This window comes from Lepidothrix coronata, unplaced genomic scaffold (genome assembly GCF_001604755.1).
Source record: "Lepidothrix coronata isolate B3197 unplaced genomic scaffold, Lepidothrix_coronata-1.0 Scaffold68, whole genome shotgun sequence".
NCBI classification, from domain to species: domain Eukaryota; kingdom Metazoa; phylum Chordata; class Aves; order Passeriformes; family Pipridae; genus Lepidothrix; species Lepidothrix coronata.
The window spans coordinates 696,742-719,760 of NW_016690248.1; the positions used below are offsets into that span (position 1 = coordinate 696,742).

General features: G+C 41.9%; 1 protein-coding gene and 1 long non-coding RNA gene across 3 annotated transcripts in view; one reads left to right on the forward strand and one right to left on the reverse strand.

Annotated features, from left to right (window-relative positions):
* Positions 1-1,115: 1,115 nt before the first annotated feature.
* LOC108498999 lies at positions 1,116-22,161 on the reverse strand. Its single transcript, XR_001875372.1, has 3 exons — positions 22,042-22,161; positions 7,052-7,267; positions 1,116-2,545 (listed from the first exon to the last, which is right to left on the reverse strand). It is a non-coding gene; the product is annotated as an uncharacterized LOC108498999 (long non-coding RNA).
* Positions 22,162-22,223: 62 nt separating this feature from the next.
* The window catches only part of RFX8 (RFX family member 8, lacking RFX DNA binding domain), a 33,439-nt gene continuing 32,643 nt past the window's right edge, over positions 22,224-23,019 (forward strand). For both annotated transcript variants that reach the window (XM_017818510.1, XM_017818511.1), the window contains exon 1: positions 22,224-22,344. In XM_017818510.1, coding sequence (XP_017673999.1) covers positions 22,253-22,344 — 92 coding nt within the window. In that variant the 5' untranslated portion in view covers positions 22,224-22,252. The remainder of the gene's footprint in view (positions 22,345-23,019) is intronic.

Consider the following 23,019-nt stretch of genomic DNA (forward strand, 5'->3'; position numbering starts at 1 on the left):
CAAAGTATTTGGGCAACACTTTGAAATGTATCTATTCAAAGACAACTGGGAGTTTTCAGTGTTTCACTAACTCAAATTGGTCGGCTGCGTCATAAGTATTATTTTTATCTGTTTCTAGCAAGAGAGTACAAAAATTCTAACACTTAATATGTTTAGCAAAGCAATGCTGTAGCTGGATGCAGCACAAAGGACACAAGGCTATCCAGGGATTAAGATTGGCAAACATGTTTCATTAGCGCAGTTTTCCAACAGAGTCAGAGACCAGAAATGAGATGCACTTACTGCATGGAGGTATCTCCCTCTCTGAATGAAGGCTTGCTCACTATGGAGTACTTTGTGGTGTCAGATTGAGACCTCACACAGAGGGATGTCCATCACCTACCTAGGTAGCTGCCAGAGTGCTGAGGAGACTCTACAAACAGGTAGAAAACTACCTACTAAAATACAACCTGGCTTGCGGGTTAGTACAAACACCTCAGGACAGCTTTCTGCATTGCCCATGGTATGTAGCTGGGCTAAGCCCATACCTATGAAGATTTCTAGACACCTCTTCCTACAGCTCCATTAGTGCAGCTAGCCTGTTGTAAACGCGGTCTTATGAATTGCTCCCTGAAGCTTCAGGTGTCACTGAAGGGTCACAGTAACAGAAAATAGGGACCATTTATAGCTTACTCACATTGGTTTACCCACCTCAGCCCAGCGGAGCTGAGATCCACCCCAAACCCTCCAGCATTTCACAGCCCTCACAGAGCCCAGGGAAAGCTGGGCAGGGAGGGGGTGCGGAGGGAGTGCTCAGGACACGGTTTGTTTCCTGAGTTTGTGTCTAAGATGCCTTACTGCAGTGAGGACTCCTGGACTGACTTTAATGGCACTTACATATGTACAAGAGGTGGGCTAACTCCAAACCCCAGATTACAGCTCTGCAGGGTGGCTAGCCTCTCGTTTGCCCCTCCTTGAAAATCTGCCCCCACAGCTGTTAGCGAGGATCTGGGCAGCCAAAAACTAACCCTCTGCTGGCACACAGGAGGGATTTTCAATAACCTGGAATACAGGTTGAATTTTTTATGTATAAATACTGGATGCAGCAATGTGATTAATGACAACGTTATCTCCTGTAATGAAAGAGGGATGTTTGGTCCAGAGCCAGCAATGGGAGGTGAGGGGAGCTGAAGTTCAGGCAGGGAGAAGGGTGATTATGGCTCCTTCTGTCCTGAACTTGTAGGTCTGACCAAGCACCACTCTAGTCTCAGCTCTTTTTTTAGGCTTTGTGAGTCATGTTAGTCCAGCTCAGTGTTAGTGGTCAGAGGTGGTGGTACAAGAAGTGCTCTGGAGAGGCACTACAGAGAGAAACCCTCAGGAAAACCCAATGCCAAGTAAATCGTTTCAGACACTCCTGATGATCTTTTTCTAACATAGATCAGGCTGCCCACATCTGATCCCACAGAAGAGAAAAAGCATGTCACAGCAATTGCCTCAAGACAGAGATTGTCATACCAAGGACAGCCCTTCCCAGACTAGCAATGTGGTGTGCCTTCTGGTGAGAAACTGGTGGAATAAACCAGAAAAATCCCCAGATTTTTCAGCCCTCTAAGATTCATTAGCCCACTGTTAGAAGCAGTGATCTTTTTTCCATTTAGTGGAAGATTTAAGGCCAGCCTCTAAGTCCTTCAGCTGAGCTGGTGTGGCTGGTGAGGTTATTTCCTGTGTTCATGTGGCTCCCTCCCTGGGGCTCTGCATTCTCCTCTCTCACTGGTTGTTCCCATGGGATCTGCTGAGCCACTGGATTCTCTGCTGCCTATGTACAAAACGCTTTCCACCAACCAGGTTCTCCACTTCCTATGGACAAAGAGCTTTCTACCAGTCATCGTGTCTCCTTTGCAACAGTGGAGAGCCTCTCTCATCTTCCTCTGCTACAAATAACTCCTTTGTGTCTCTACCACGCCAGGTCAACAGCCCCCAGACAAAAAGTGGCCTGGCCTGGCTTCTTTCTCAGCCACACTACTCATCTGGTGGCATGGGGGAAGCTGGAATACAACATGATAAAACTTGTTTGCCAGAGTTGCCAAAGGTAAGTCTGTTTTGCTTCCTTGTTTGCAGCACCCTGACAAGGTCAGGTGGAAGCATCTGGCAATAAGTGACTCACTCAAGGCTGCCTGGTGAGTCAGCATCGAAGGCTGACAAGGCTTAGGAATGCTGATGGCTGGGTCTCACTGTCACCACAAGATCATGTTTTCCCCTGGTTGCCCTAGCAAAGCTGCTCTCACGGGTGAATACAGCACGGAAATATCTCCCATAATGAGGATTTCCCACTGCAATTCTTGGCAAAGCTGAATTGCTGCAGATTTATGAGCTTCCGTTCAGATCTTCTCTAATTCCTCTTTTGAAACTCCATTACCTCCATCTGTGTTGCCTTTTGCATCAATCAGCCATTTTTACTTGATGGGCTGTTTTTGTGTTTTGTTTCTTGCAAACTCCAATAGAATTTCACCAGCTGAATTTTATAGACTCCTTCATTATTCATATCTTGTGTGCAAACAAATGCAGCCTGCATGAGGAAAAAATACAAATCAGCATAATTTTGTTTTTCTAAGAAAGCAGAGAAGTTCTGTGTTCTACCCAAAGTAAAGCAGTTTCATTGCTAAAAGCAGTATTAACTGACAAAGATGGTAGTACTACAGCAAAATGAGTCAGAAACATTGCCCAGAAAATCTTCTTCCCGCCCCAGAACTGATTATTTTGCAGCTTCCATTTCAATGGCATTCAGTGGCTGCAGGTTAAATTCAGTTTGATGCTGAAGAATGACCAAATTTAAACCTTAAATTTTCTCTCCATAATTAAGGGGGAAGAAGGTCTTTCCTCACCATCTAGCATGGCTCCTTGACAGAGCTTTAAACTAGACTTGAAGTGGGAAGTGGATAATGTCAGGCTTGCCTGTGACAAGCTGTGGGATGACACACCAAGGTTAGAAGGACAGAGTGCTAGCAAGGGCCTCAGCCAGCTCTGAAAGGTGCTGTCTACACTGCAGATGACTTGAAGTCTTACCGAGATGAACCAGGGGAGTGATAGAAACCAACAGGGAAATATCTCAGAGGAATTAAGGGGTGTTCCTCTAAGAAGGTGACATGGCCAACAGCCCAGCTAAAGTGTCTCTGCACCAACACACTCAGCATGGGCAACAAACAGGAAGAGCTGGAAGCCACCATGCTGCTAGAAAGCTACGACCTAGTTGCCATTACTGAAACTTGGTGGGATGAGTCCGATGACTGAAGTGTGGCTATTGATGGCTACAGGCTGTTCAGAAGGGACAGGAGAGGAAGGAGAGGCAGAAGAATTCCCCTCTGCATCAAGAGATGGATAGAACATGAAGAGCTATCTCTGAAGAATATCCATAAGCAAGTTGAAAGCCTGCAGGTGAGAATCAGAGACAAAGGCAAGAAAAGGAACCTCATGGTCGGCGTCTGCTACAGGTCACCTGACCAAGGGGAGCCTACTGATGAAGCTTTCCTTCTCCAGCTACAGGAGGCACTGTGCTCACAGGCTCTTGTCCTGCTGACTTCAACCCCCCCAACATCTGCCGGAAAAGTAGCACAGTGAGTAGCAATCCAGGAGATTCCTGGAATGCATGGAAGATAACTTCATGAGACAGGTAATAGACAGCCCTACCAGAGGGGATGAGATACTGGATCTGATGGTTACCAAAGCAAGAGAGCTAATCAAGGATGTCAAGACTGGAGGCAGCCTGGTCTGAAGTGATCATGCACTGGTGGAGTTCGCAGTCCAGAGGGATATGTGTTGGATAAAGAATAAAATCAGGACCCTGAATGTTACCAAAGCAAACTTCCAGCTGTTCAAGGAGTTAGTCAATAAGACCCCCTGGGAAACTGCCCTCAAAGACAAGGGAGCAGAACAGAACTGGCAGATCTTTAAGGATGCTTTCCAAAGAGCACAAGAGCTCTTGATCCCCTGATGTAAGAAATCAGGATAGGAAGGCAAAAGATCGGCATAGCTGAGTCAAGACCTGCTGGTAAAACTAAAATGCAAGAAGGAAATGCACAGACAGTGGAAACAGGGATAGATATCCTGGGAAGAGTAGAGATAGGCAGTCCAGTTGTGTAGGTATGGGGTTAGGAAGGCCAAGGTGCAGATGGAGCTGAACTTGGTGAGGAATGAAAAGAATAACAAGAAGGGCTTCTACAGATACTTTAGCCAGAAAAGGAAGATCAAAGAAAATGTATTCCAATGAGCAGGACTGGCAAACTGGTAACTGGAGAAGGCTGAGATAGACAACAACTTTTTGCCTCAGACTGCCCTGGCAACCTCTCTTTCCACACTTCTTGAGTGGATGGACTGCAAGATGAGGACTGGAGGAGCAAAGTGCCCCATCACCGCACATAAAGATCAGGTTCATGACCACCTGAATGTACATAAGTCCATGGGACCTGATGAGATACATCCCAGAGTCCTGAGGTAATTGGCTGATGTAGTTGCCAAGCCACTCTTCACGATATCTGAAAAGTCATGGCAGTCAGATGAAGTCCCATCTGACTGGAAAACATTGTACCCATCTTTAAAAAGGGTAGAAAGGAGGACCCTGGGAACTACTGACCTGTCAGCCTCATCCCTATACCTGGGAAGATCATGAAACAGACCCTCTTAGAAGCTATGCTAAGGTGGAGGACAGGGAGGTGATTTGGGACAGCCACAACAGCTTAACCAAGGGCAAGTCCTGTCTGACCAACCTAGCGGCCTTCTACAATGGAGTGACTACACCAGTGGACAAGGGAAGAGCTACAGATATCATCTGTCCGGACTTGTGTACAGCTTTGACATGGTCCCCCACAACATCCTTCCGTCTAAATTGGAGAGAGAAGGATTTGATGGGTGGACTATTGGAGCAGGTCCAAAGGAAGGCCACCAAGATGATCAGAGGGCTGGAGCAGCTCTCCTACAAAGAAATGCTGAGAGAGTTGGGGCTGTTCAGCCTGGAGAAGAGAAGGCTTTGGCAAGACCTTATTGGAGCCTTTCAGTACGTAAAGGGAGCTTATAAGAAAGATGCAGACAAACCCTTTAACAGGACTTGTTGCACAGGACAAGGGGTAATGGTTTTAAGCTAAAAGAGGGTATATACAGATATAAGGAAGAAAATCTTTTACAATGAGGATGCTGAAACACTGGAACAGGTTGTCCAGAGGGGTAGCAGATGCCTCATCTGTGGAAATATTCAAAGTCAAGTTGGATGAGGCTCTGGGCAATCTAATCTAGTTGAAGATGTCCTTTCTTATTGCAGGGACTAGACAGCCTTTAAAGGTCCCTTCCAACTCAAACTATTCTGTGTCTCTATGATCTGTTAGGACTGCCAAGGGCCTCCATGTTCTCTCTAGAGGTGATCAATCTCCAGTGACAGTTTGCAGAGGGACAGTGGATAATAATTTTGTCTTTATAAATCATGTGGTACAGGCAAGATGGATGAACAAGTATGTAGGTGGACGTCTTCTCAAATGTACATCGCCCAGGACCATTCTCTGTCAGTAAGGGCAGCTGGGATGGAGTTTAGCCCGTGCCTGTTGCATTCAATTCTCTTAACTTCTAAAACAGGGATGCGGTCCTTGATTGTGCTAGCTGCCAAATCACTTGGAATAGCATTAGTCACTGCAGGCCAAACCCTCAGGCCAGGTACCATTCAACAAATGAGCAGTGTTGATGACCAAGGCTCAGCAGCCCGGGGAGTTCCTGCCACCACCTAATTAATAAATACAGCAGGAGGGGGAATTCCGCAAAACTCTAGCCTCAACTGTGCACCGGGCTAGGACGTTATACATGTATGCAGGGCTTGTTCTTATCCCTTCCTTAGAGGTTAGTGCCTTTTCCTCTGCACCAACTCACTTGCTAACTTTGAGGACTAAATTGGATCATTTCACTGGCCAGCACTGATCAAAATCAGCACGTGTGATGGCACACACTGAGAGGACTGTAAGCTGAAGTGTGCTGGTGCAGGTGAGGGCCTAAGCAGAGGGGCAAATTTCACAGGGTTAGCCAAATATTGTGCTTTTCTTAAAAGAAATCTTGACTGAATTACTGCCTATTTTCTGAATATGCAGAACTTGATCTATTCATCCAGCAAGTCACCTATCTGCTTATTTATGAGAGATCCTGACATCTAGAATTAAAGAAAAAATATTATGTGATCACTTTTGAATTAATTTTGACTGATGGCTTTTCTGAAGGTTTTTTTGTCACCAAGCATTACATTGTACAAATACTCTTGGTCATCTCAGATTATGTGGAAGTTTTGACTTTTGACTGTGGCAACTTTAAACCACCTTGACAAAGAAGGTGCTTCTTTTTATTTCAGTTTACAGCACAGCAGTCTGATCACAAAAGCTTCATTCTAGGGTCTTTTAGTCAGATTTGATCATGAACTGTAGAAAGGCATGTATTTCAAAACACAGCAGAAAATGTAATAGTGTTTTTGTCATGTGTTTTAACAGTAAATGTTATTTATGATAACTGTCTGGAAAAATGTCATTTAATGGTCATAGGAGTCACTCAGCATTCTGCAGAGCTGTCATCCCTTTTAGGAAAAAGTAAGTTGAGACTGAGGTAGAAATCCCAGCCAAAAAAGCTCCCTTTGAAGATGGCTGTGGAGCAGTACCATCACTGTACCCCTTTGATTACACCCTCATGATGTAACCACATGGTCATTTGATTCCTTCAGAAAGCACAACTTAACTAATGCATTTCTCTGTATGCCACATGAGTTTTGATTGCTTATCAATAAAATATTTTATATGAGTGGGGAAGGGGAGGGACCTATTTGACAAGTAGAGCCACTTCATGGGGGCAATGACAAATCCAGCTTGAAAATGTCCAATATGATGTATGAATACATTTTTTTTCCTCAAGGACAACTCCCAGGCACAACAAGCCTGCTGAGGTTTGCTTAGCAGTGTCTTCTTTGTGTGACTGGTTTTTAAGGCCAGTTTTTCTCTTCCCATGCTCCTTGTGATACTGGAGCTACGGTAATTGATTCTAGCCAGGCCAACCTACATACCACCATCCCCACTGGAGGCAGTAGTGAATCCTTGTAGTTTTGCAAAACTTTGGTCCTTCTCCATGGGTGAAGGAGAACTGGCACCACTGACAACCAGGACTGGCAATGCAGTGTTGAAGAAGAAATCTTGCCTTTGCTCTTCAAGCACAGAGTAATGTAGACAATTTGGGTACATCCTTTCTATCCAGCTAATGCAGAGCATCAAGATTTTCACACCTAAACAGATGAAAGAAGTTAGTCAGAAGTCATCTACAGGCTCATCTAACAGAAATTGGGTCCTAACTTTGCCCTAGTCTGGATTCAAGACAACACATAGAATAGAAACATAGTTTAGATAGAAACATAGTTTAGATAGAAACATAGTTTAGATAGAAACATAGTTTAGATAGAAACATAGTTTAGATTCTAAGTCAGCCTAACCTAGGGAACCTCAGCTGGCAGCATTCCTCCTGCAACCGAGAAGCCAATTACTCAGCAGCCTTATATTGGCACAGCCTTGAAGCCTGTCATATGATCTAACCCAGCATAGGAACAGGGTCAGGCTGTTCACAAGAGTCACAGAATGGCCACCCTTGTGTAGTTAAATCGGTTTCCATCAGTACCTTTTAAGCAGACAACCATTCCTCTCCTCTGAGTCTGTGCTGATACTGTCAGCAATGAGATGCTGTTACTCTAACTTAGGGAAGTAACAAGAGTCCTGGTTGCACCAAAATAGTATAAGCTGTTCCCTGCAAGATGCATCATCTGTATATTGGTGTGAAACTGCACCTCTGTCATTTGGCCCTATTTTTTTTTTGCGTTCCCCCAAAAGCCAGTGCACTTTACAGCTTTATCCAGTTCCATATGTGGACACTACCAAACTGGACTTGTATGTCAGCAGTATGTCATTTACATAAAATTATTATAATTCTCCACAACAGTATCATTGCCATCAGCTTATTCCCAAGTCTTGAGCGGAGCAAATGGAGTTAGTTACAAGTGAGTCCTATAATAGAAAGATGTTACAGTATTGTGTGAAGGGAAGAGCTCCAGGGACTTTCCTGTAGACTTTGGTTGAAATTACCAAACCACAACTGGCACAGTGGGTCAGCTACTTGCAGAGCTCCAGGGCTCCTGACAGATGAGAAGCTCTTGCTTCCTACCACACCCCACCATTTTCAGTTCCAGGACACTTCCTCCCTATTCTAACAGATGATGACCTGTTCCCCATTATAGAAGCTTTTGTCAACTCTTGTCTAGACTAAAACAGTGCCATGTATATGAGCAAGAAGTCATGAGCCCTTAGGAAATTCCAGCAAGTACAAGGCTGCAACATTCCTTCTTACCAGAACAGATTAGGACAAGTACCTTCTTAGTGTTTTCATGCAATGTTGTGTCCAGCCCAAGTCTATTGTCTCCAATGCAGTGGTGTGGGTCCCAAATTAATTTCAAGTTCCTGTGCAAAGACTGCGATGACCAGCTTTGCTCCTCACTTGGAAGAGAACTTCTCATAGTGGCAAACCTCATCTTATGGGGAATGAACTCCCCTAGAGACTATGAACATTACAAGCCTGCATCTCTTGTGTCAAGTGCAAGACCTCTGCTTTAACCCTCACTTTTTCTACTGTATATAAATAGCAGCATGTGCATTTAAAACGAAACTTCTGCCAAAACAAAGAAGTGCACTGTAGGTGTGACTTGCAGCTTGGGGAAGGGATGGGAGAGAAAGCACATCACTCATGGTACAGTTGTCATGATGTTCAGTGCATGGATTTCAATAAAACACATTAAAGAGCACAGCCAGTGCTGTGCTCAAATACATGTAATGTTAAGGTATGGTGACAAAGTTTTTTTCACATGTGCTGCTGTATAATGTCAATGCAGGTGTGACCAAAAGGCACAAGAAAAGGTAACCACTTGCAATCTGAAAATCGTTTGGCAGAGGATGGAGAAACCATTCAGAGATGTTAAAACAGTTTTAGGTTGTTACGTAAAAGGAGAGTGCTCTTTTCTCTTTTTAAAACCCTGGGTATCTGGTCCAGTCCTATGGAGACTCCCAAAATACATCCTCATTTTATCGCTACTGTTAAAGGGGAAGGGATCAAGAGAATTGATCATAGAGTCATTAGGGCCTTGTTTTTGCTGAATTAATTTCTTGTGCTCAAAGCTGTGGTATCATGTTCTATAGGTGGCTGGGCTTTCAGTATGCAGCAAAGGAACACAGGTCAGTATAGTTTTTTGAAAGCAAGAAAAAAAAATACTTCCTGCTCCTTGATTTTGTGTTTATATTCTGGTCTCAAAACAAAAGTGTTGACTGAAGCCATGAATACAGCTGAAGACACTGTTCTTAGGATGGGGATTCCTCTGTACTGGTTACTTTAGTCAGCCAATTTGAAATAGATATATACATGTATATATATGTACGTGAGGGACAGAGCAAAAAAACCATAAATCTTTGCATTTCAAGTACTACAAAGGCTTGAGCAAGCAAAATGACCCTCAAGAGATACTCCCTTCAAATAATCTTTGAACTACAACCAGCACGCAGAAGGATGTATTTCATAATATCAAATATAAACAGTGATATAAAAGGCAGATAGGAATGTGCAGAAGAGCAGCAGAAATGTTTTTTCTGGGGTAGTTCTGTGCACAAATTGTTATGCTCTCAGCTGTACAACCTGTGCGTCACAACATAATAAAATATTTCATGACCAAGAGGGAATAGATTTTATAAGATCCCGTTTATACCTCCATTGAAAAGGAGGCCTTGACAGACAGAAGTAAACATTATCCCATCACTAAAGCAGTTTAATAAAGCTTGGATTCTGTTGATGAAGAAGGATTAGCAGGCAATGTCATTACATGTCAGGCTCAGGTTTGCCAGTTTTACACCATTGTCACTCTACAGGGACAATCTCCTCCGGCACAGCAGGGGTTACCAGATTCCTTCAGTACTTAGCACAAAAAGAGCCTAAGACTAAAGAAACCAGTTGACGAGTAAATGCCATGGCAGTAAGATATTGAAGGTCAAATTCTGAGCCTAGTCTATAGCTCTATTGTATTTGGATATCAAAGCAGATAGCTGAAGTATGCATGAGTGTGCATTCATTCACTAATAAGGGGTTACTGTAGTACATCTCCTGATCCTTTTTTCTCCCCAGCTCAGTACTTTCACCAATGATGAGGTCCCCAGAAAGGTTACACTGATGTAGAATGATAAAGTCTCACTTAGAAAATGATGACAAGTGTTTCTAAAGATCTCAGTTTCCATATGGGCTCATACATGAAACAATCCAAATTTTGCTGAGATCTTATCCAGAAGTGCTGGTTAAACCCAGCCTCTAAGAGTTGCTGAGCTCTGTGTACTAACATAAGGACTATTATAAGGGCCTGCTTAAAAAATCAGGGCAAGTTCCAGCTGTTTCAGACTATCAGAAGTTAGCGTAAGCACCTGTGACTAAAAGCTACATTGCATTGGCTTTGCAGGGTGGCTGGTGTACCACTGATGAGGCAAGCATTGAAACTGGCCACAGCCTCAGCATTTTATCCTCTCTGTTTCAGAGGCATATGAACCAACTTCTTTTGGGGAAATGCCCAAGTAGCTTGTTCTTTTCCAAGCTACAACAAGTGTGGTTAAACCACACTGAGCTGTAAAGGTAAAAATTTCACAAGTCTGCAAAATGCTTTTCACTGTCACATGTAGAATTCACAACAGTATTTATGCTGGCTGAACAGACAAGATCTGATGTTGTGTGAGGTGATTATTTCCATCCATGAACAGAACTTCCCAGGTCCGTATGCTTCAGGCATTTCTGCTAGAGCTGAAAGCAAATGTCTTATATCTCTGTTAAGCTGCAGAAGCTCCTTTGATAGCTCAAACAGACTTTACTGTTTTTAACCAACCTGCATATTGTGCCTAATAGACAATACCACCTCTCTATTTATCTAGGTATTTTTAATTTATTAGAAGCAGTCACCACATTATTCAGTGCTTTATAATTAAAATACACAAAAGAACAGGATTAACTGGCAGAACATGAGCAGCTACCTACCCAACAAAAACAAACAGGGCAAAATACCACATTTAATAATACTACTAATAATGAAAAATTACTTTACATTTAACATGCACATTTTATTTCCCAACCTTTTATCAAAGGGCTAAGGGTTTTTAGCATAGACTAATAGTTAATAAATTTGGTTTCAGGAAACTGAAAAAGCTTTGTCATACACACACTCAAATGATCTTCCTCTCTTTCAACGAGCAGACAGTGAATGCTAACCCCTTTGTCATTAATGTGTTCATCCATTCCTTATTTGAGGTTCTTCCTAAATCCTTTGACTTCTCCCTGAAGGTGATAATCCACTCTTTAATTTAAGAGTCATGTCTTATTGCATTAATTTTTGCATGAGCAAGAAGAAAACTGAAGCAATCAACCAAACCTGTACAGAGTAACACTAACCACAGTAACTCTTGATTAAATCTCATTTTAAAAGTAGAATTTGGCCAAAAGAAAATTAACATTTCAACAATAATTAATCACAGCATTAAAAAACCCCAAACATTTGTCTTTTTATGTAATTCTAAGACTGTGCTCACCTGAAGTAAGAACTGCAAATGTGGCTTTGTTTTTTGACTGTTAAAATATGACATTGCTCTGACCATCACTTGAACTCTTTTAACCCAGCTAAGGTGAAGATGTACAAGAAATAACACTACACCCAATGGCTTCGGGTGTGTTTCAATCCAATTTTTCAGTGTTTCGACTGATCAGGGTAGCCTGCTGTTTGCAGGTTTTGCTCAGGAGAACCTTTACTGTATGTTCTTGTTAATTCCCAGCCAGGATTCAGCAGCCTGCATGAAAGGAGGTTTCATCTTGATATGGTTTTGTTGTATTATGCTGCTTGTATGCCAGGAACTGCTAATGAAAGAGGGCAGCTGAAGGAAGCCCCAAGATGAAATAGGAGAGAGGTGAGGGAAAAGTAATTTGGACGGCAACAGGTGGTTGAGGGTTTCAAGACTGGAAGATTCCTTCAGAAAAACTGGGGTGGATATGCCCCTTTACCATAGCCTCTAATTAAAATTGAAATGAAAGAACCCATGAGAGTAAGCCAAAGGTCAGAGAAGAAAGACTTATGAATATTCACTTCTCTGGAGCAGCTGAGGCTCACCTGCCAGGTACTTCATGGTCCCTTAATTGTTCAGCTGCTGGAGTGACCCCATCCTGGCCAGTCTGCCTTCTGTGCCTCCACACAATGGGGAAGAAAACAAGGGGATGCAGATGCATACCTCCAGCTCCCATGTCAGTAGGGAGTCAGATTATGGCCAGGGGTCCTTCCCATGCATTTTCACATAGGTAAATATTAACTGTAAAGAAAACAGCATCTGAGTTTTAGGCATGAAAAATTGGTATTGCATAGGTGAGTAATGCCACAGTAAGGTGGGCTTTATGTATTATTTATGTATTTTTACTTGATCAAGCTACATTTCTACAAACTGTGGCCATAACTGTGACAGTGACCTGCCATTAAGATGCAAACTCTAAAAGATGTTCTGTACTTTCTAGAATTTGTTAAGAAATTACTGTACATAGCTCAATACAACACTTACTGCAATTTGTGTACAGGTTTGTTAACTAGTTGCATCCTTCAGTACACTAATGCATATAAATGGTGTGAGTGATAAAATAATTCCACAGTAACTTCTACGAAGTTTTTGAGATCTGCTTTGTAGCTAAGAAATATGAAAATTGGAAAAAGACAAGATGACAGCTGCAGAAGCATAAAAAAGTATGTCATAAGATTATCTAAGTCATTCATGTAGATCACTTGACTGTAATGGCAAATTAAATCATGCTGTTTTCCAAGATACACTCTTAGTCAAAACTGTGTATCTTCCAAAACAAACATTTTATGCGTTCCCAACAATATGTTAGCATTTCTTTCAATCACGAAAACCATTAAAGATTTGATTTAAAAATATTTTTCCCTATGGCCCCTAAGGCTTCGAATTATGGAAATTATTCTTGCACAGTTGAAAAGGGGAATAATCTATTGTATTCCTGATTATTTTCAAGACAGCAGTGAAAATACATTATAAATATTTGAAAATTTAAAATATACAGTAAAATTGAACATTTGAATTTTAAAAATATAGCATAATTTATAAATTTTAATTTTGAGGCTATGCTATTCAATAATAGGAACTCTAACGGATGAGTAATTGCCCAGCTCATTGCATAACATAAAGAAGAACTCAGATAAAATTAAGCATCTTGAAAGTTCTATAGCTGAGATTCTTCAACTGATTCTTCAACTTTTTCAACTAATTTTTGTCATCTGTCAAAAACATTTCAGAATTGTAATACAGATGTTATTTTATCATATTTGAATGCACTGAAATAGTAAGACATATCTGCAAGATACAGGACTGTACCTTAAAAGTGAGCAAATCTTTAAATTTTGCCTAGGTTTTCCTTATTATACAGCATGTTTGGAAAAATAAGTTTCTTTTGTACAGCAGGTTAGGAATCCCCATTTGGAATTTTAAACTTGTTAAACAGACAAATATGAGGATGATGAAGAGGAATGATTTGTCTTGCATTGAATTCTTAAAGTTTCTCATAATCAGTTCCAAAAGTTTAAAAAAGTTTTAAATTCAGAACCAAATTATTTTGTGTGGGTTGAATTTTACAACATTTCTATATTCATAAAAAGGTATATTACAACAAGTAATGAGAGAAATTATTTGGTCATAAGTGTAGTTGTGTAAAAATGCATTTTGGCTAAACAGAAAAAAAATCAGCAATATGCATTTGCTATTAATAATTTATCTCCACATTTTTGGCAAAAATAATTCAGTTACATTTTCAAAATAAGACTGCATTTTGGGGAGACAGTAAGTATTACTGCAAGTTTGAAACATGCAGCAAGCTGAACCTCTGTCACTTGCATGAGGAATATTGCAGACTAAGACATTCTCAAGAACCATCCCCACTCCCAGAGAAATTTTATTATGATTAGTCTGACAGCTTTCCATTTTCATATCTTCTGAAAGTTACTAAGCTTCTCTGAACTCAAAAGCAGCAGTAGAAAATATATTTTCTTTTAAAAACAAATTTTGGCAAACTGCAGAAACTTCGCAGAATCTTGTTAAACACCATTTCTGTCAAGAATGAGATTCAAAGGAAAAATAATTTTAAATACTATTGGTTAATGATTTTTTAGGGTTTTATGAACCCTATTATTATTAAAAATAATCCAAGGATATATTGAAAATACTAAAACAGATAACAAAGCTTTGTGATTTGTCTATCTGAGTGCAGTAGGATGGCATTTGAGAGAAAAATATCCAAGGTACAGTCCCTAAAATGTCTCTTAAAATGAAGTTTTGGCTATAATTTTTGCCATGGTTCTATCTTCCCTGATGGAAGGATCGTCACACTGCCACTGGCTGCAGTAGCAATGAGGTCACCAGAGTGGAGTCACTGTCCATTAAAGTTGCCTGGTTACACATTTTAGATTTTAACATTCAGCAGTAGTGCCAGACAAAAACAAAGGGCAAAACCTATCTCCATACTCTGAAGTGCAGAGGCTCTGTGCTCTCCAGGTGGACTCCTGATTAGTAACTAAGCAACCACATCCTGTATCTCTAACTCACACATGCTGTTCTTACTAGAAGATTTTCTTTGGCATATTTTACGTTGAATCACTTGTAGATCTGCAGATCATATTTAAAATGTGCTTGTTATAAAATTGTTAATGAAATACTTCAGTGAATAATTGTAGGTCTGCAGATCATCGCATTTCTGAACTTTGTAATCGGATTGAAATTTTCAACTGCAAATGTATCTTCTGCAATAAGTCAAGCAAAATTAATTTATGCCCCATATATCTTTTGACCTATATTGATACAGTTTTTTAAATTAACAAGTAGAATGTGAGTGCTTATTGTGCCACTGACTATAATATTGCATAATTTTTCTTTCCTTTATCCGCAAGGATCATAACATTTAATTTTAATAAGTAATCAAAACAAGGTCAATAGAAAATTCTGATCTGCCTTTTGGTGACCCAACATTTGAATTAAATGTTTGCCTCCCATGAGTAAATCACATAGAAATTCTCAGACAAGTATTATGCTAGTAAAGGTCGCATAATCGCATATTCATAGAAAATAAATATGAAAGGCTTACGACCACAGTTAAATATAAGCTCCCTTTTGAATGCAAATAAATATTTAGGATATGTATTCACTCAGCTCTAGTCCTTGCTCGTGCAAAACTCCCAACAGTACCAACCAGAGGGCCAGTCCCATGTTACAAATAGCACAGAGTCAAAATAAGAAGTATGCAGTGGTGAAAATACTTCTGTAAGCCATCTGAGGAGCACTTAGCAGGAAGAAATGTATTTGTAAGTGTCAGAAATGATGGAGTGTAGTTCAAAATCAGGATCGCAAATCAGGACCATAAATCAAGGATGCTGATCAGTCCAGAAACCCATAATCCAACCACCCCAGAGTTCCTTCGCGTCAATGCAAAGCTGTGAGGTCAGAGTATAAACACTCAAGCGCCTCAGAGGGGAATTTTCTATCCAAGGTTTCACAAAGGTTGATTTTGTAATTTATTCCAATGGAAACAGGGTGTGTCAATTGATATAGCAGACATCTTGTCGTTATAAACCATACCAGTCTACTCTAATTTGCTAAATTGGGAAAAAGAAACACAATTTCATTCTACCAGAGTAATCATTCCCAACCTCTATCAGGCACGTGTTTGCTGCTAGCTTCAGATCCAACACAATCTGTGTGGGCCCACAGTATCTATATATAATCTAGCTGCATCAACTCGCCCAAGGAAAAGATAATATTTTTTATAAAAATTTTGTCTTGGCTATATATTACACTGCTGCAGCTAGAGCAATGCTACTGTTAGCAACATAAATGAATGTTCTACTTATTTGAACAAAAGCCAAACATAGACAAGTCACAAATGCTTCAGATTCAATTAAGAAAGAGACCATGCAGCAATCATGGAATAAATTAGGTTGTCAGGAATGTCTGGAGGTTGTCTAGTTCACTTCCCTGCTCAAAGCAGGGTCCTGGTGGATCTGAACAACTCTGATGGGTCCTGGTACTTCAGGTTTTGTTGTTCCTACAGTGATTATAGGGTAAGGCTTATTAAGTCTGTTAGGGTGTTTTCTCTCTCTCTTGAATCTATTGGTAATCTGAGATAAAATATTATATGAGAATATCAGTTATGTAACTATAAGCAAGGCATATATCATGCTATCTCCTGCTTCATTTTCTAGACTGAAGGATAAAATAAGATTTTTAAAAGAATAATAGGAATACAGGACTGTATACAGTTTTAATTATCTCACCCCTGACAGTATACGCAGAAAATATTTCTTTCACGTGACGCTTTGGTCTAAGATATTCAAAAGGTTGGAAATAAAAAAAAAGTAAAACTACATAAATAAAACTACATCACTCATGTAACACATGCTTTACCTTCAAAGAACTACAGAGACAGGATTTCTATTTGTTACAATAAAAGTTACTTTCAGAGGAGATTGTCAAATGCATTGTCATTTACTTATGTCAAACTTATGCTGAATCTTTCAACAAATAATTTCAAGAAAATTATTGGTTAATGTAGCTATTTAAGTGAAACATTTTTACCTGTTATTTTAATTAGAAAAAGCCCCATAAAGCAAGAATCTCTTTTCACTGTAAAGTTTGTATTTATGCTGGTGGAAGAGGGAGATGTTTTCTCTCTTTTCAAAAGTTTTGTGGCTGGACTTTACCTTGAGCGTATTTCAAAGCTGCCCTTAGTGCCTTTCCTTCCTACAAAACTAATCGATCCACTGTGAAAACATTCCTGATGCTCAAATACAGTCCAGGGGTATTTGCATGTGGTCTGCAAATCAGGCACAGGAGCTCATGTCAGAGCTGCTGTTTGATCCACTAGCTCCTGAGATAGGGAGAGCTTCTCTGTACGATGCACCACTGCTTTTATTGTACAGAAAAAAAAAATATTTTGTTTCTGTTCAAATTACTGTAACATGCAAAACTAGCATCAGTGTTTCAGAGTTTATAGCACAGCTATAATAACAGATTGTCCAATAAACAGAAAGATAACTTAACAGAAAGCATGCATCCAAAATGTAGAAAAGAAAACCACAAAAAGAATGTATCTGGGAAGCATAACATATTACTACTTATACTTGGAGGAGCAAATACAGCATCTTCTGCCAAGCAGAAATAAAGCAGTTTCTTTCTTCTGCAAGCATTAGCTCAGTGTCTTCTGGACAGATAGGCTTTTATCCATATCTCCATCTTCACAACTCACTTTCTAAAGTGTTTGGATGCCCTGAGCAGGTCTAAAGGGAGGGAAATACAATGAGCAGGTATTATCAGCATATGGTGGAAACAACAGTCCTCAGCTCCATGGTCACCTTCCTAGAGGCACTGCCTGTACAGGAGCACAAAGGGTGACCAGCAGGGCTCCATGGAAAGTGTTCACATCAGAATCTCTACAGACTAGAGGGACAGAGCTGCTCAGATAGACCCTGCTACCACTTGTGGCTGGACCAAAAGAAGTCAAAGAAGTCATTTTTCATCCTGGTTAAAAGGAGATCAATAGATGACAGTGTTCTGGGCAACATCTAGAATTAATGTTGTACCAACAGAAATTTAAGTGTTTCAGTTTCTAAGTGGAAGAGATTTCCACCCAGTCTCCCCACCAAACACTCCAAAACCAAGTGATTTGAGATGAGGTGAGGACTGAATGATTGGCAGTGATTGTGCCCCTTCTCAAGTCACCAGGTTCTAAGACTTTCTAATGGCTTCACATCTTTCAAGAGATCTTAATCATGCAATGATTGCAGTGTTTGAATCAGTTTATTCTAGTCCCAACATGACACATCCCAATTTACATACTATTTTGTGTTTCCAGCTCCATCATTAATGTTTAATGCCTCAATTCAGCCATCAATCCCCACTCACCAAAACAATTCAGCTAAGTACATGTTTAAATGTAAGTGCATTCATAAATGCTTTGCTGAAATGAAGCAGTCTTACACACATGCTGACAAGCTTTGCTGAACTGGATTTTCATCTGCAAAAGAGTTCACATGCCATAGGCACTTAGGAGAGGAGCCTTCTTCTTCCTCATGTGCATTCATGTCAAAGAGTGTGGCTTGTGAAGGACAGTTTCCTACAATGTCAAAGCATTATATTCAAGAAGGTGGTTGCAATCCTGTTTTGGTTTTGCTGCTGCTTCAAACGTTGTGACACAACCGGATATAACATTTTGTATTTTTTTAATTCTTTCAAGTGATATATTTTAAACTAAAGTTTGAAAGATAACTAGGACTCTGAACATCTCTGCTCACAGTAAGCTGATTGGTTTGAGGTAATGCCTGGTCATTGGCATTATTCAGATCTTGAAGAAAGGAAAAAGAGTAAACCTTTGCACATATGCAATTTTGTCCCTGGGAGGTCAACTAGTAGAGACAAAAAAAAAAAAACAAACAAAAGCCAAACCAACAAAATGTACTGGTTCATTTCCCAAATAGGGATGTTTACCTTGGTCCACCAGGACTCTTAAACTAACACTGACCCAATTCTTTTAACTTTTCATATTGAAAATATAATGGTATGCTTCTCCAGAACCTTGGTTTGGTGGTGTCAGGGAAATATTTGGTTTTTTTATTTGACTTTTCAACCTCTTTTACCCATTCCTTTCTACATGAGAATAAATGAAATAAATACCACAGAGGTATTTCAACTCTTTTCAACTCTAGAGGAACATACAATTTACTACAGTCACATATTTTCATTGCTGCTGGTAGTGGAAGCTGTAGTGGATTCACTTGCCTTCATGACTGTTTCGTACATACTTTAGCTTAAGCATTAAAAATCTTATAAAGCACTTATTTTAAAAAACTGTAAATATCTGAGAGACATCAGCTGAACAGCTGTCAGCAGCAAAAGCTCTTACATGATCTGTTTACCTCACAAGCCATCCAACTCTCACAAGGTATCCAAATCCTCTCTTGAATGGGGGGGCTGAGCAAAGGCAGTAATCTGAAGAGGCAATTTTATGCTAAAGACACTCCTTACAATGTTTTGGAGATGTTTGTTACCTCAGAGTTTGGTTTAAATTTGTGCTAGTTATGGATAAAAGTCAGCGGAAGGGAGCTTCTTTAGCACCTCTTTAATCAGTTCAACCATACTTCTAATTTTAGGTCCAACTTTTTTTCAGTCAAAGTGCATGTTCATTAAATACTCTTTAATTTTGCACAAGGAGTATGTCCATGACAGCAATAAAGAGTTTTGCAACTTTCAACTTACGCAAGAATAAAGACTTTCTACAGCTTGACCTAATGTACATCCACCCAGCCCAATCTGACTGGATTAAATTGAAGAAGCAGATTTCAGGTTTTCAATCAAATTCTACTAGCAGTCTGGCATTTCAAGTCAGAATCTCCCTTCCATCCCTGCCTTCTTCCCTCCCCACCCCCCTCAAAAAAAGCAAGTGTTAGAATTATCTGAAAGGTTAAAGAGTCATTTTATGAAAAAAATGGGAAGAGCCTAATCAAATAAAAGTAGTGTCAAGATTTGAACAGTACGCAGATCTATCCATCTCATTATCTGGAAATTGGGCAAGAGAAGTTCTGTGACCTTATTTATATCTCTCAAGCCATCGACAGTAACTGGACAGGTATTTTGTGCATCTTTTGCTTCCTCTCATCAAGACCTTTCTGAGTATTAGGTGTACTCCAGGGAATTTCTGATCTGTGTGACTTCCTTTGTTTTAATCTGTTACCACAGAAATAGTCCATTTATCATTTTTCAGTTTTAGATAAGTTGTAAATGTTTTTTGGGTCTTTTTTTCCTGCTCAGGCATCAGGCCTAGGGAGCTTCCCTAACTTTGCGGAGTTTCAGATAGTCCCAAAAAGTCAGTTGTTGGTCATGACCCCTGAGAACTATGACCAGGACTCAGAAGCACATGCAAACATATAAGCAATCCAGTTGTTGGAAACTGGAGCTGAGTTTTCCTGTTCCTCAGGTGGATTAAGTGGAGGAGACTGCTCTCAGTGCAGTATGGACAGGCACACCTGAATTGGACATGAGCATGTCAGGCAGTATCTACTGCAAGCCCTAGCAACTGTAAGACTTGTGTGCTGTTGTCATCCAAGCTCTGTGAGTACTTGAGTGAACAGCATCTTCCCATATGGTTTTCAACACAGCATGAGGTTTCACAGATTAAGAGCAACATGTATTATACATGATATCTGTGTGCACTGCTCCTCAAAAGCAAGCTACTTTGAGGCACTAGAAAACCAGCAATCTTCTTCCCTAAATTCCCTTTCCTGGTGTTGTGACCCCAAGTCCGTGTCCATCCCCTCCTTCCCGCTTTAATACTGCTGCCTACTGACGTGTTGGCTTTGGTCATCTTGTCATTACAAAGCAAGCAAGCCAGTCTGTCTCATATGTGGGCTTTCAGGAAGTTAATTAACAGGAGGGAGCCGTGGGAGTTTCTGAGAAGCTGAGCTCTGATGTAACCCAAAGCCATCCACTAGTAAGCTTTTAGATGCTCCAGCCATACATAATTTATCTTCATCAGTCACATGGCAGCAAAGCTCATTTTGCATAGTGGATACTTGCAATGGAAAAGTGCTTACAGGGTTTCAGCAGAGCACACAGACCTTTCATCTATCCGTATCAAAGAGAAATTAAACTATTTTCTTCGGAGGGACCTGGACAAGCTGGAGAGATGGTCTGATTCCAACGGGATGAGGTGCAACAAGGCCAGGTGCTGGGTCCTGCACTGTGGCCACAACAACCCCATGCAGTGCTACAGGCTGGGCACAGAGTGGCTGGAGAGCAGCCAGGCAGAAAGGGACATGGGAGTTTGGATACACAGGAAGCTGAACATGAGCCAGCAGTGTGCCCAGGTGGCCAAGAAGGCCAATGGCATCCTGGCCTACATCAGGAACAGTGCGGCCAACAGGACCAGGGAAGTGATTCTTCCTCTGTACTCAGCCCTGGTGAGGCCACACCTCAAGTACTGTGTCCAGTTCTGGGCCCCTCAGTTCAGGAAGGATATTGAGGTGCTGGAGCAGGTCCAGAGAAGAGCAGCGAGGCTGGTGAAGAGACTTGAGCACAAGTCCTATGAGGAGAGGCTGAGGGAGCTGGGGCTGTTTAGCCTGGAGAAAAGGAGGCTCAGAGGAGACCTCATCACTCTCTACAACTACCTGAAAGGTTGTAGCCAGATGGGTGTTGGTCTCTTCTCCCAGGCAACCAGCAGTAGGACAAGAGGGCACGGTCTCAAGCTCTGCCAGGGGAGGTTTAGGTTGGATATCAGGAATAAATTTTTACAGTAATCAGACATTGGAATGGGCTGCCTAAGGAGGTGATGGATTCATGGTCCCTGGAGGTTTTTAAGGTGAGACTGGATGTGGCACTTAGTGCCATGATCTAGTAACCACAGTGGTGTTTGATCCAAGGGTTGGACTTGGTGATTTCAGAGGTCTTTTCCAACCCAGTTGATTCTATGATTCTATGAATTATGGCAGGTTATGGTATTCTTGTTGAAAACTCTGAAAGTAACATTTTAAAGGCATGCAAAACCTATAAGATGGCACTTGTGATCACAGAATCATGGAATCACAGAATGGCTGGAGTTGGGAGGGATCCTAAAGATCACGTAGTTCCAACACCCCTGACATGGGCAGGGCCACGAGCCCCATCCAACAATGGGGCATCCATTGGCCCCTTCCATGGATAGGGTATCCACAACTTCTCTGTGCAACCTGTTTCAGTGCTTTGCCACCCTCATAGTAAAGAAAGGAAAAATATTTTTTTCCTAATACATAGTCTAAACCTACCCTCAGTTTGAAGCCATTCCCCCTTCTCCTGTCACTACGTGATATTTAGATGTAGAGCCGCACAACCGGCCATTCTCACTTCTTTCCGATTTGCATGTAATTCCTTTTCTCACCTGCAGTTCCTATGAAATTCCCATTTGGCGGGTGCCAGGAATGCCGGTGAATGCCAGGGATGCTGGCGGTGGCACCGAGGGCAGCCCTCCCCGGGGGGATGCGCGGATTGCCCGGCGGCCGGCGGGGCGGGCGCGGGGCGGGCGCGGGGGTGGCGCGGGCCGGGCGTTACCCGCCGTCCGTTACCCGCCGGCCCCGCCGGCCCCCGCACCAATGGCCGATACCCCGCCACAGCCCGCCCCGGAGCCCGCCGAGATGGCTTACTGCGGCCCCACTTCCCTCACGTACCTGCCCGTCCTCCACTGGTGGGTGCTGCCCCCTGCCCTGCTCCCGGGGGCGGGCCGTGGCTGGGGATGGAGTGGGGAGGTGGCGCGACTGGGCTCTCCCCTTACTGAGGGGCTCGCAGGACCCACCGGGTGGGCTTGCCACGGAGAGCGCAGGAATCCTGCTTTTAGCGTTTCTCGCGGTTCCGTGGGGCAAGAGTCTGGTTTGCTGCAAAGACCCGTCATCACTGTGGTGCATAAACGATGCCGAGAAAGCAAGGAAACTTCCCTGAAAGTCCCATCTGCCACAAGCCTTTCTGATATAAAGGTGGTTTGACACGGGGGAAACGGGATTTTGTGTCAGCCTGACCACTGGCCGGGACCTGGCCCCGGGGCTGCCACCCACTTGGTGTGATGCTGCAGGGCAGCTGGCAAGAGCTCTCCCTGGCTGGACCACTCCTGACTGGTGGGCTCTTACAGCCTGCCACGAGTGATTGCGAGGCTGCACAGCTGGTGGGACACTGGCACTCACTCAGTGTGATGCTGAGCATTAGACATTCTCCGAGGTTATGCTTTCTTGAGACGAAGGTAATGGTTGAACTCCTTAATGAGACGCTTTCTGTAGTGGAGTAAGGTTGTCATCATCATTTTCTTGTGCTTTGAGAAGAGCATCACCTGCCATGTGATGGCCAAAGAGAAACCAGGGATACTTTCCTA